Source organism: Ambystoma mexicanum, chromosome 6p, assembly GCF_040938575.1.
Source record: "Ambystoma mexicanum isolate Mex_15411 chromosome 6p, UKY_AmexF1_1, whole genome shotgun sequence".
NCBI classification, from domain to species: Eukaryota; Metazoa; Chordata; class Amphibia; order Caudata; family Ambystomatidae; genus Ambystoma; species Ambystoma mexicanum.
The window spans coordinates 1,356,080,594-1,356,093,609 of NC_090935.1; the positions used below are offsets into that span (position 1 = coordinate 1,356,080,594).

A 13,016-nucleotide genomic window follows, 5' to 3' on the forward strand; every position below is an offset into this window, starting at 1 on the left:
GCTAGCTTGTCTTCTCCCCTGCATCTCCATCCCTAAATCATACAAAGCATCCGCTAGCGGGTCTTCTCCCCTCTATCTCCACCACTGATTCCTACAAAACATCCGCAAGCGGGTCTTCTCCCCTTTATCTCCATCGCTGAATCCTACAAAGAAGCCGCTAGCGGGTCTTCTTCCCTGCATCTCCATCCCAGAATCCTACAAAGCATCTGCTAGCAGGTCTTCTCCCCTCTATCTCCACCCCTGATTCCTACAAAGCATCTGATAGCGGGTCTTCCACCCTGCATCTCCATCCCTGATCCTTACAAAGCATCCGCTAGTGGGTCTTCTCCCCTGCATCTCTATCCCTGATTCCTACAAAGCATCTGCTAGCAGGTCTTCTCCCCTATATATCCATCCCTGAATCCTGTGACCAAATGTCTATAACTTTCCTTGCCATTTGCCAGTGGCAGCAGCTCTGTTCCTCCCATTAGATGTTAGGCAGATGACACACCCATGCACTTCCTCCGCCCTTCCACGCTCCCTGGAATGCTGTTAGCTTTATGCTTGAATTGCCCTCTCAGCTGTTAGCACCCAGCTTGCATTCTTTTACCTCCCGTTCTGTCCCTCAAGACCTCCTTTGCTCCTTACCCCACTTCCTCGTTGTGTTTGTGCTTCATGCTCATTGCTGATGCCTTCTTCTGCCTCTTATATTCCCACTCTTCTGGCTCAGGGCATCCCATGGCTGCTGCTCACCTTTATGCCATATATGTGCACCCACTGGGTGCTTTCACTGCCTCCAGCTTAGTGTCATGTAAACGGCGCCTATTTTTTACATCGTGATTCAAAAATAGACGCTATTTACATGACACTGAGCTGGCGGCAAAGTGCCCTTAAACACACTTTACAAGAACAGCAGGGGGCGCCTCTGACGTTCTGCATTTTTGGTGGGCAGGACAGGGTTTGGGGTTGCACAAATCTCGCACAGGGCACTGGCAGACCTGGGGCTGGCACTGCTTGCACCCTCTCTATCCTCTCGTGAATGCAGGTGGGTTCCAGTGTGCATTCCCCACTCTGCCGGTGTGTACTCTCCGCAGGCCTCCTTCTTCCTTCCAGCCTTCTTCATGATGGAAATCCTTGAGCACTAACGTGTCCCTCTCGCGCCGATTGGCTACCTTTAAATGTGGTGGCCCTTTCCTTTGACCTTGCTCATGTTCTTCTTAATCAGCCCACATGAATCCTTTTGCGTATGTTTTTACATGATGGCCCCCTAACTGTGCGCCTCTCGGATAGCGTGAGCTTGGAGTGCTTTGCCTTAGCATGCTTGACCATTTAAGAAAAACCTTGGTTCGAGCCAGTGCAACTACACAATGAACACAGACTGGTTCTAGTTATAAAACAGATACCTTTTATGAAAACCCCTAACCACGCTCCAGTCCCATCTCATCCCTCAGACAGGACTCACTCTGGCTACCAGTAGGGGACAGAATTAAACTACGTAGACTCGTCATCACGCACAAATGCCTGGCCAATACAGCTCCCCGATACTTAACTGACAAATTTTCAAGACACTCCTCTACCAGACCCATTAGATCATCATACCTACACTGCCTCAGTATACCCAAGTGTATGATCTAAAAACAGCAGGGGGCGCAAGCTTCCCAGTGTTAGCAGCCAAGTGCTGGAACTCCCTCCCCACTGCCATCAGAGCCGAACCCTCATTCTGGACCTTTAGATCTAGGGTGAAAACATGGCTTTTTGGCCAGGAATATTAGTAATGAAATTGTATGACTGGCTCCACTGTACCTTTGCTTTCCACCTGCTCCCCAGACCTAGATTATAGCATAAACCAGCTGCTAGATTACTTGCAGTAATTGTACATTTTGTAAATTTTGTAAATTTTGGATGGATTCTTAACTATGCTGCGAGATGACTTGTGTTTGTACTGGCTCAGTTTTGTACATTTTGTATGTTTTTTTTTCTTTTTTAATCAATGACTTGTGATTTGACTTGTATCTGTAACTCTGTAACCAATTTAAAGCGCCTTGATACCTGAGGGTTAAATGCGCTATAGAAATAAATAAACAAAACTAAACTGAAGTTAATTAAGTTTGCGGTGTGCAATGTTAACATATTTAATATTACCTTTGATAATGCTAAAAGTATAGGTCTCCCCATAGGAATCGTTCCCCCAAAAACATGTAAAAGAAAACAATAGTAGAATGCATCAGAGGGGATTTAACCTTTGATTACATGGTAAGGTTGGAATTTGAAGCCACTCTGAAATATAGGCACTTCACCACGCACCTTCCCAGCAGCAATTGGTAGTATTTGGCTTAAAAAAGCTATAACACCACTGCAGACTCCCACTATTGCCAGAAGTGGTCCTCCTGGGCACCCCGCATCCGGACTGCTACCCAAGAGCGGGCCCGACGGCAAAACTGATTACCCAGCTCCAGCTAGCGGCTAAGATCTTGCTCGCCCGCAGATGGAAATCTAGGGAAGGCCCCCTTCTCCCCCTGTGGTGGGTTAAGATCTGGGACATCCTAGCAGCTGAGAAGGTCACCGCAGCCAAAGAAGGGACATTACACCGCTTCACAGATTGCTGGCACCCGGTCCCGGAATATCACAAGACCTTCCCAGCCCTGACCTTCCCAGGCCTGACCTTCCAGCCACAGCAGGCGAGACTCACCCTACGAACTTAGTGACAGACAGAAGAGACCTGGAAGAAGGGGAACAAGAATCTGCGCCGACGAAGAGTGGGAGTGGGAGGAGGGGAAATTATGGGGATAGAGTGAGAATACTACCACTGGATTAAAGCTATTAATGTAACCCGCTGCAACCAGACTTAAATAAAGTTGTTTTAAAAAAAAAAAGCTATAACACACTGCTTTTCAGTGGGGGCTTGAATAGTGCACAAATCACACAAGAAAACCACCCTGACAATGGCCCTCATTACGACCCTGGCGCTAAGGGATTACCGGTACCGGTAAGGGTACCGGTACCGGTAATCCCTTAACGCCTGATTACGAGGTCCCTTTGTGGGTCCCGACCAGCCGTTAAGGTAAGGACCTTGAAGGTGATTACGGTACCACATTTTGCGGTACCGTAATTACCGCCTTCCCCATTCCCATTGAGCCCTACGGGGCAAAAATGGGAATGGGGAAGGGCCAATGGTACATGGGGAATTACCACACTGCCAACCTTGGAATGGGGCGGTAATTCCCCATTACCGGCGTTAACCATGGCGCTAATAGCACCATTGGTTAATGCCAGGGTCGTAATGAGGGCCAATGTATTAATTGTAAGAAATCCTGACAGAAAAATGTCAAGTGGAAAGATTATTGTAGCCCCATTTTCCCTTTCCCAAATGCAACCTTACTACAAATCCCACATTTCAGAGAGAGTATTGTTAGCAGGACTTTCAAGAAGATAGAATCGCACTAAGGTTAAGATCTCCTGCTTTTAGGTATATTTTGACAGAGAAGTCCAGCATGTTACTATGCATGATGTGATGAAAAGTTTAAGTTGCACAATAAGCATATCCTTTTCAGGTGCCAACCAATCAGATATTGTGTAAACAGAACCCATATTCTCCTTTGTTTCTGGGAACGGAACCTGGCACCTACAATGGGCCATCTGATTTGAGGCTGCCAGCCTGCTGATGCAATGGTGCAATGCCATAGTTAATTAAACACTATCACTTCTCTCAACAGGAAAAAGACTGAATCAAATATCAAACAAGTTTCAAAACCTATAGATTTCCACCCACCTTCAACAAGCAAACCATCTAGAGCAGGAGACTTGACATGCAGGTGGTACTGGCAGAGTTTTCCTGGCATTCAGCCGCTGTCTCAAATTAACCATCACACTTTAAAACTTTTGAAGAAGCGACAGGGTCTCAGCACTTTATAATTCACTCAATAAAATCAATTTAAACTAAGTAAGCTTGTTAATACCTAAAATGTACCTTAAAGAATGGCTCACCTTAGATTTCGAAACCCGGGCCTGTCTTTGTCACTTTTTTTTTTTTTACATATTTGCGTGGCATTGGGCCTCATTCCGAGTACGGCGCTAACCAATGGCGCTATTAACGCCTTGGTTGACGCCGTACCCGGACCGGCAGCGCCTTGGTGGGTGGCGGAATCACCGCCCCATTCCAAGGTTGCCGGGGCGGTAATTCCCCATTCACCAAGGCTCTTCCCCATTCCCAAATGAGCCCCCATAGGGCTCAATGGGAATGGGGAAGATGCAAATAACGGTGACCGTTCATTACGGTCACCGTTATTGGCTTGGAGGCCCCTTTGCGCCCTCGACTTTAACACCTGCTCAAAGCAGGCGTTAAGGGCAAGGGCGCAAAGGGAACTCGGAGTATGGCGGTAAGGGATCACCGCCACCGGTCTCGTTACCGGTGGCCGCTATCCCTTACCGCCATACTCGGAATGAGGCCCATTGTAATAATTCGCTATGGGCGTTACTATCATTGAAATGTATGCGGGTCCTCTTGTCAAATTTCTTTTTTCACAGTGCTTGACTGACCATTTCATGTCAGAGTGCCAGCCTGCAAAATAATGCAGTCCAGAGCTTTGACGACCTAGGCAGCTCCGGGGATTTCTTCGGCACGGGTACAATGGGTGATACCCATGGGGTGGGCCCTGTCGCCGGCTATATGACGTGTTGCTTCAAGACGTTATTGATTTCCTCCTCCACCTGCCCTTGGATATTAATGTGTACGCCCCTGTAGTGCTGGGCGACCGGATTGACCACTCGATTGATATGAAGCTGGACTTTGCATTATTTCAGCTTTCCCAGCCCTTTGAACACATTTGGAAAGGCTGCCTCGATGTCTTCACAGAAATCACGCAACAAACGTGAATTTACGTAAGAATGTATTTGTGATTTCGACGTCAGAACTTGAGCCGTGCCCTTGACTGCCCTTGCCCCTTGTGACTGACCTCCTGGCCCACACACCGTTTTTGCACACCCAGCCGATATGATTGCATTTTCCCTTTTCCCATCATTTCCTGTGCATTTGCCTGTTGGTGCTGCCTGGAACATCATTGTATTCGAACACATAATATACCGCACAATTGTCAACTCTTGAGAGCAAATATGAATTAAAGCGGATGGCAAAATAAGAGGGGCAACAATCAACTTTTAGAGCTTCAGACCAGTGGCATCGCCAGGAATCGAATTTAGGAGGGACACAGAGGGAGCCAAAGACAAAGTAGGGGCCCACAGACAAAAGTGGGGGGCCGCCTATGAAAGGTAATCTGTGACGTCACAAGCACTCCTGCAGAGAGGCTTTTGTGCACACCAGCTACCCACACCCCACTGCACCTCCCCTCCCATCAGAATGCAGGCACAAAACTATTCAGTGACTAATGGCCCATCTTGAGCAGTTTCGTGCGCAACATTCTGATGGGAGGGGCTGCTAGCTACTCTGCCCACTATGGAAGTCGCTGTGCAGAAGCCGGGCAGGAATCCCTGAGAAGTGGCTCATGTTCATACCGATGCCAGAATGCATACCAAGATAACTGCTAGCTTTGAGACAAAAGGAGAGTATTTGCCGTGTGATATGCACTTATGCCGACGTTTGCCTCAGTGAGTGTCACAAATAACACCACGAACAGAGAACACGGTCACTGCTCGCCTTAGGTATGGGGGGCACAAGAGGGAGGGCAAGGGCCACTGCTCCAGACTAGTATGGTTTGATTCAGTGGTAGCCCTCCTCCACCACCCACTACCAATCGGCCATCTTGGGTGTGGTTTTAGCCCACCCAACTTCTAAATGTAATGAACACTGTCCTTACTTTTTCTTACAGTGGTACACACTGTTACACACAGCCGCTGATCTGTGCTACGGGTGGATTCTAACTAAGCTCTGTGCCATGATACGATATGATAGGTTATTTATAACATGCTTAATACCCAGAGGTTTCTAAGCACGAACCCAGGGATCGAACCTGTGGTGCTGCATGCCGTCTTGCTTCCAAGGCAAGCATGCCGCCCCTGCGCTAGCCTCCTGTGCATCGGGGAGGAGAGCAGAATTAGCATGGAAGTTGGCTCTGGGGTGCAGTCAGGTGAGGAGTCTTTCCACCTCAAGGCTTGCACAGCTTGACGTGCTACTTCACTTACTAGTTGAACTGAACGATTGGCTGCTGAGCCTGCACTGCTACTGGTTTCTTCTCTCAACAGATCTGTGCCTGGCTTGAACCGCACTCTGCATTTGTTCTACAATGCCACAGCACGATGGAGGCGGGAACTGAATTTGTCTCCCTGCCCTCATAGCCACACCTCACTTCATTTTGATAGGCTGACATCCAGAGCCGGCTCAAGGGGCGATCAAGTGGTGCGGTGGCACAGGAGCGCTGCAGATAAAGATCACCGCCAGCTCACACAATGTACAAATGTCAGTCAACTACTTTCTATTAGTGAGTCACTAATAGAAAGTAATTGACTGACACTTTACATGACAGTGAGTGACAGCGGCGCAGCGACAGCGCCTATTCAAGAATCACGCTGCGCCTCTGGATTCTGGTATTTGTTTGTAGTTTAGGGGCACGGCGGAGGGCACCCAAAAATCACATGCTGGTAGAGCTGGGGCCGGCACTGTTGACGCCCATGGGAATTTACCTAAGGGTACGAAGACAATGCCCTGGCACAGCAGCTGGTACCTGTGACGCCCGCTAAGGTGTCCCTGATTCCTGAGATTGGTCGGAGCGAGCAGCATGGCGCTTCTCCTGGGTCCCGTTTATGTTAGGTCTTTTCTTAAGCGTTTGGTTCTAAACCGTAAGCTATATTTTATATTTAATGGGTTAATGCGCCATCTGTGCTGGCACCATCTCAGGTTGTGGAAACATTTGCAGAATAAAAAAGCTGGCAAAGGATGAGGTGCAAAACAAACCTTAGCGGCCGCGCTTTGGAGTTGACTGGTAATTCAAAGTGAGAGCAGTTGAGTACTGTAGTTTTTAAGTGTCCATCAAGTCCTCCCCATAAAGCATGGAGCAATTCCTTCTCATTTCTTGTTCTTGGGGCTGAGCATGAAAACGAAAGACCCATTTTGGCAGGAAGCTTCTTTTTGCAGACATTCCTATGAGGTATTTTCAAAAGGCTGGTCAACGTGTACCGACCAGTGTACCGACCAGTGTACCGACCAGGAGGAGGAAATGTACACATTCTGTGAATCTATAAAAGGGAATGAACTGATAAGACTACTGCGGTTGGCACGTGACGTATGAGCAGTGAGCTCGTAAACAGTAGTCATCTTTGTGTTGGCAAATCATGTGATTTATTGAGAAATCCGGCTAACTATTGGCATGTAGCAGTTCAAAGAGTAGGCATATGTTAAGAAGATTCCTCCAAGCATAAGAGGAGTCTGTGCACGACCGGGCAGCACGACTTCCTTCACGTCACCTGACTTCCCTACTGTTAAACGAGGCCGAGCAGCCAAGGCTAACGTCTCAGGGAGGGAGCAGGGGCGTTAAACACACACTCAACACTCCCTAACAACAACTAACTGGCAAATATGTCTACTGCAGTAATACCATTTAGAATGATATTGCTAGCTTGTAGTATCATTGAAGCATTTCACATTTTATTAAATACTCTTTTTTTAAAGTATATCCTACACATCATTTTTATGATTCCTAAACCCAGAGCCATAAACGTCACAAAAATCAATGAATACAATGAGTCTTGCCCAATTTGCTTCAGCTAAACCCCAAACCATTCACATTTTGCAGACATTGGTGGGTGTTGCTAGGTCTGGACAAGATCTGGGGATATGCCAATGTCGGGACTGTCGGGACTCGGGGCTAGCTATAGCCTTTTGGCTGTAGCCCCTGAGCTTCTATCCGAGGCTACAACCAAAAGAGCCGGGGTTATAGCCCCCACCCCCCTCCCAGACGCACCCACCCCCGTAGCAATGCCTCTCTCTTCCTTTACCGTAAACATTGGCGTCTTGAAACACTGGTGCAGAACCCTCCTTGATGCTGTTTGCAGGAAGAAAGATGTCAATTTCAGACCCTTACAAAAGATTTCTAATGGGCTGCACCTGCATTATTCTAATCGTCACAAGCTGCTCGCAGTACAAATTAACCCCACCGTTTGCAGCCAGCAAAGGCTACTAAAGGAGAGCTCTGTGGTTTGGGCACCTGCAGTAAAGCTCTGTGGGTACCTGCAGGTAACAAGCTGGAATCCAGGCAGAATAAGTCAATTGCCTCTTTGTGGCTATTAATGCCAGATGTTATTATTGCATTTAACAGCTGGTAATGGCTCTCAGGCCCAAGTTAGAGGGCTGAGCAAAGCTTGGGCCTTAACGCAGGTGCTAGGCCATTACCAGCCATTAAAGCCCTCCTCCAAAGTGTATATTGCTGTTAGCATATCAGAAATATGCATTTGCCCCCTGGGAAATTCATATTACCCAGAAAATGTGTAGAGGAGTAGACTGGCGGCAGCTTTTTAATTCACTTTTGACTATACCATGTTTGTAGCATTTCAGTGAGTTAGTAACCAAATGCCCCCATGTCGCCATTTTGGTACAAGGACATTTTAGAAGTTCTAAAATCCCTCCATTTTGTGTTGTTGTGGCCTCTTGGGACTTGAGGGATGGACACAATTGCTGTTGTGCCAATGTAGTTTCTTTTTGAGCCCTCTTAATGTGAATGCTGTAACGGTTTGGGATCTTCCAGACTCCCCAATCCACATATGTCTGAGTGTGCCTGGGTGGGTGAGCTATCTTAGCTAGGCCATGTGTGAGTGTAAATATATTTCTCAGGCTTGTGTGGAGCCTATGTTGCTCTGTGTCGTCTTGTTTCCAAGGCAAGCGCGTTGCCCCTGAGCTATCCTCCAGAGACTGATTTTACAGGGAGCTTGTGCTCCTCCAACTCTATGTCCATCTCGCTGCTGATGGGCCTCTGCTGAGGCACAGTCCCTTGCTTCCCCTCCCCTCTGCTTTTATAAAAAACATATCTGTGGAACTTTTAATCCACATTCAAGTTACTCCAGGTTCATGTGGCTACCTAGCCAAATCTACCTACGTGTCTGCCTAGATCCATCAACCTCTCTGCCATAGGACATTTGATGACTGTACTATTGTAAATACTCAACCCTAAAGAAAGAGAAATATGTATTTCCCCCATTGCAGTATGTGACAGAATTCCATCTATGAGGGCAGACTAGCTTGAGCATTTTTTTTTATTATGCAGGTAAATCTGTCTCTGGAATTGAAATCTGCTGACCCGATATCACTTTCATCATGATTCCTGCTGAAAGTATAGTGCAAACACGTCCGTCTGCAGAGCCTGTCCACTGACACCTCTTAGAATCTGGCTTGTAGTTTGCCAACATGACAGTTACAGATTGAAATGTGCATTCCCGCCAACAGCCTGATGGAACCCGAAACTCCAACAGCCAGGGACTGTCTTTAACTGAGGGCAGCTCTGATCCAAATTCTATAATTGTCAGCTTCGAGGGCCTGGTGGCAGATTACAATATACATGTAAGGCATGTCTAGGTTTGACCTGGTGGCCCATGGAAATCTACAATTACAATGATCAAAGCATTCAGTGTCATGTTATCGTCAGCTTGATTGCAAGTGACACATTTCACTGACTGGGCCTTATGTGTATATGAGACTGCTTTTCACTCAAAACAACCATTTGGGCCCGACCCAGAAAACCTCTGTTGATCCCTCTAAGAAGGCTTGTTACTTTACCCAGAGGACAGACAATCTCCCTTGGGGGATAGCTGGGAACCACCAATTCAAAGGCAAGCCCTACCAGGACAAATGAGAGCTCACACCAAGGAAGTAGTTACTAGTGATTATTTGAATCAGTGCAAACAGGAGAGAGGGCAGAGTTAAATAATAGTCAGGAGATGAGTACCAGTAGACAGAAGTGCCCAAACATGTTGTAATCTCTCAAGGATCCCACACTTCCTGTATCTCCACCCCACTTCATGCAGCCAAAGCACTCTGGGTCTGACATCCCAGGCAAATGACTCTGAACAAAGCAGCCAAGATAGAAGACTGAAAGAGGACCTTTCTACTGTGAAGATCTCCTATTTAAGAGGTGACCCCCCCAGTTCAATATCCCTTGACCTACACTACAAAAGAAGAAGGGCATGTAAATATATAAATATATAATATATTATATTATACACCTTCTTTGTGTATATATATATATATATATATATATATATATATATATATATATATATATATATATATATACAAAGAAGGTGTGTATATATATATATATATAAACAAAGAAGGTGGATTGGAAACCAATCCGAGTCACATCGGCACTCTGGCTGTATACACGCCGGAAAGCTGAATATCTCCAAAAAATCCACAGGCAGTTTTAGCGTACCGTGCAGTTAAAGTGTCCTTTATTAGTTAAAATACATGGACAAGGAAGACAGCAGCAGTCTTTGATGCAAAGGAAGAACGATGCGTTTCACCCTACTCGGGCTTCGTCTGGTATATATATATAGTGACCCTGTACCATGCTGAGATCTGTTTTGGACTTACCTTCAAGCTATGTTGGTGAGGCAAAGGGCTCCTTATGGCGCTTTACCTGCTCTGCTGGCTGGTCCCTGTCCTGCAACGGAAGTCTCTTGCCCCTGCCTTTCTGAAAAAAAACATCTTGTTGGCCTCTTTGGCTGCTCCCGTCAGACTTTTATGCCGACAGCCCTAGTATGGCCTGGAAGCCTGCCTGTCCTTGCTGGAACTCTTGAGGTGGCAGCCCCTGAGTGCCTTGCTGCCACTCCGTCGGAACCTGTGCGCCGGGGGATATACTGGGTAGCCTCCTGCAGCCACGCTGCTTCCTGGAATCATGTTTGCTGCCTGTGCGCAGCCTTTGTTTTTTCCCGAGCAGCAACGGACCGTGGCTGGGTCCCCTTTTCCTGCTCCAGTGCTGCTGTCACTGCTGTGGCGCCCTCCTCACAAAGGTTTTTCCTTACAGGTTGCCCCTTGTAACCCTGTTTTACTCCTCTTTAGCTCTATATGTTTACTGGGTAGTGTGCATTTGGATCATCCATGTTCCCATGTGCCGGAGGGGCAGGAATACTGTGATTACTGTTTGTGTGATAACTTGGGTACTGATCATGAGTGTACATGCAATCTTTCACTGTGTCTAGGTTCTCTTGCACCCCCCTTCTAGACTATATGAATAGGACCTATCCCCAGATAGGGGGCTCACATGTTAGAAATTGGGGTGAGAAGTGTCTTAACTGACATGTACTGTTATTATACAAATAGGGATGTTCCATCTCGTGTTATGTGTGTCTAAAGTACTTATTTTAACCTGAGAGCTGTTATTTCTGTTACTTTAATCAAGTGTATATTTGTCAGTCTACCAGTGAGTGTGTTTTCTTTGGTTCATTGTGTGACCTAGCTGATCTGCTCCAGCAGCCTTGCTTCCCTCCTGAAGTTCAGTCTGGCTACTTTGCCAGGTCTGCTACTTTTAGAGGGCTTCGGCTTCCTTTGGGCTTGGTTTTGTTGTTCTGTCAATGGGTTAGAAGGTTGTGCATAGGCCTGCATACAAATCTCCCTGACAGAGACCTGTTAGGTTTATCCCATTGTTCTCTATGGGAGAAAGCTCCTGCAAAGGAATCTTGAACTGGTACTTACCTGTGGGCTGCCATTTTACCTTGGTGCATGGTGGAGCCTTGAGGTTTTCTGGACAATCAGAGTATTTTAACGCATACTTTGATTTTATAATAATGTTAGAATGCTAAGTCAATGCATGTGACTCAGAATGCATTTCCCACTGTAACTACATTGTGCCCAAAGATATGTCTTCCTTTATAGAGCCAGTTGTGTATTGGTATTGTTTACTACATAATTGCTGGTGACGGTTAAAGTCTGCATACCTGCTCTAACCCTTTTCCCTCCTGCCTTTCATGGCCTTCTTGGCATTTGAACATTACAGAGGAAAATCACATGCCATTCAGTAACAAGTGTTGTACACTGTTACCTCACCACTACACGCCACGTAGACCCAGGCGAGTGGGAATCATTATCGCTCTTGATAATGATACTTTCCCAAATTGGGGACTGGTCATTATCCAATCATAATGACCCGTGCCTCAGTCTACAATGCTATATTAATCAGGGAATCTTGACTCATATGAACATTACCTATTTCTTTCTGCTCCCTATTCCATCCTGTAACTTTTTTCAGTACTTGTCAGAGGCCACAGAAGTGTGGTTGCTCAATAGAGACTTGTTACGTGCACTATATATCTGTAGGCACACTATTAGAAAACTAAACAATATAAATGATTGATAATGACTATAATCTTTCTCCGTCATGATTTATGATATGTTAATGAAGTACATCGTTGCACAATTGACGTTTTAACTCTTTCAGGAATGAATTTGATGTACATGCATGATGACTCAGAAAACCTAGCTGACAGCTTCACGGTCCAGCTCTCCGATGGCAAGCACATGGTCCAGCGAACCGTATTAGTCAAGGTCCTTCCAGTTAATGACGAGAAACCAGTTCTTATCAAGTAAGACCCTTTCTTTAAGGGGGGATTATTGGAAACCGTGTAAGGAATTATCACCAGAAATAAACCTAACATAACAGAAATAGACCCTCAGAATACTTCAAGACCACATCTTCTAAGATATCTCAGTGTGTTAAGTGCTTGCTTCCGAGATCGGCTTTACCCTGTGGTCACATTTTGGAAATCGACATTGCCAAGTTACCCATCATCCTTTGGTGGTGGACATACTGAGTCGGCATCTTAATTCATGTAATGATAATACCTAAATATAGAAGTGGTAGGAATCATCCACAAATCCCTTTATAGAAACCTGTGATTAGGCAGATCATGGCACTTCTCAAAAATATTTGAAGTCTCTTCATCTCCTGGCTCTCTGGTTACGAGTTTGTTGGAGGCATTGTGGAGAAGCACATCTCCAGTAAGTCCAAATGTTGCAGGTACATGTCAATATTCCCACTTTAGCAATATGCGTGTGTGGGAGGAGCGGGAGCACAAACTCGTTGCATTAAAATACATATTTT

At 46.2% G+C, this 13,016-nt stretch overlaps 1 protein-coding gene across 1 annotated transcript in view; it reads left to right on the forward strand.

The window, feature by feature from the left end:
- Window positions 1–13,016, forward strand: part of FREM1 (FRAS1 related extracellular matrix 1) — a 1,195,879-nt gene that overhangs the window by 701,315 nt on the left and 481,548 nt on the right. The window contains exon 21 of the mRNA XM_069626057.1: window positions 12,354–12,498. Within this exon, the coding sequence (XP_069482158.1) occupies window positions 12,354–12,498 (145 nt within the window). The remainder of the gene's footprint in view (window positions 1–12,353; window positions 12,499–13,016) is intronic.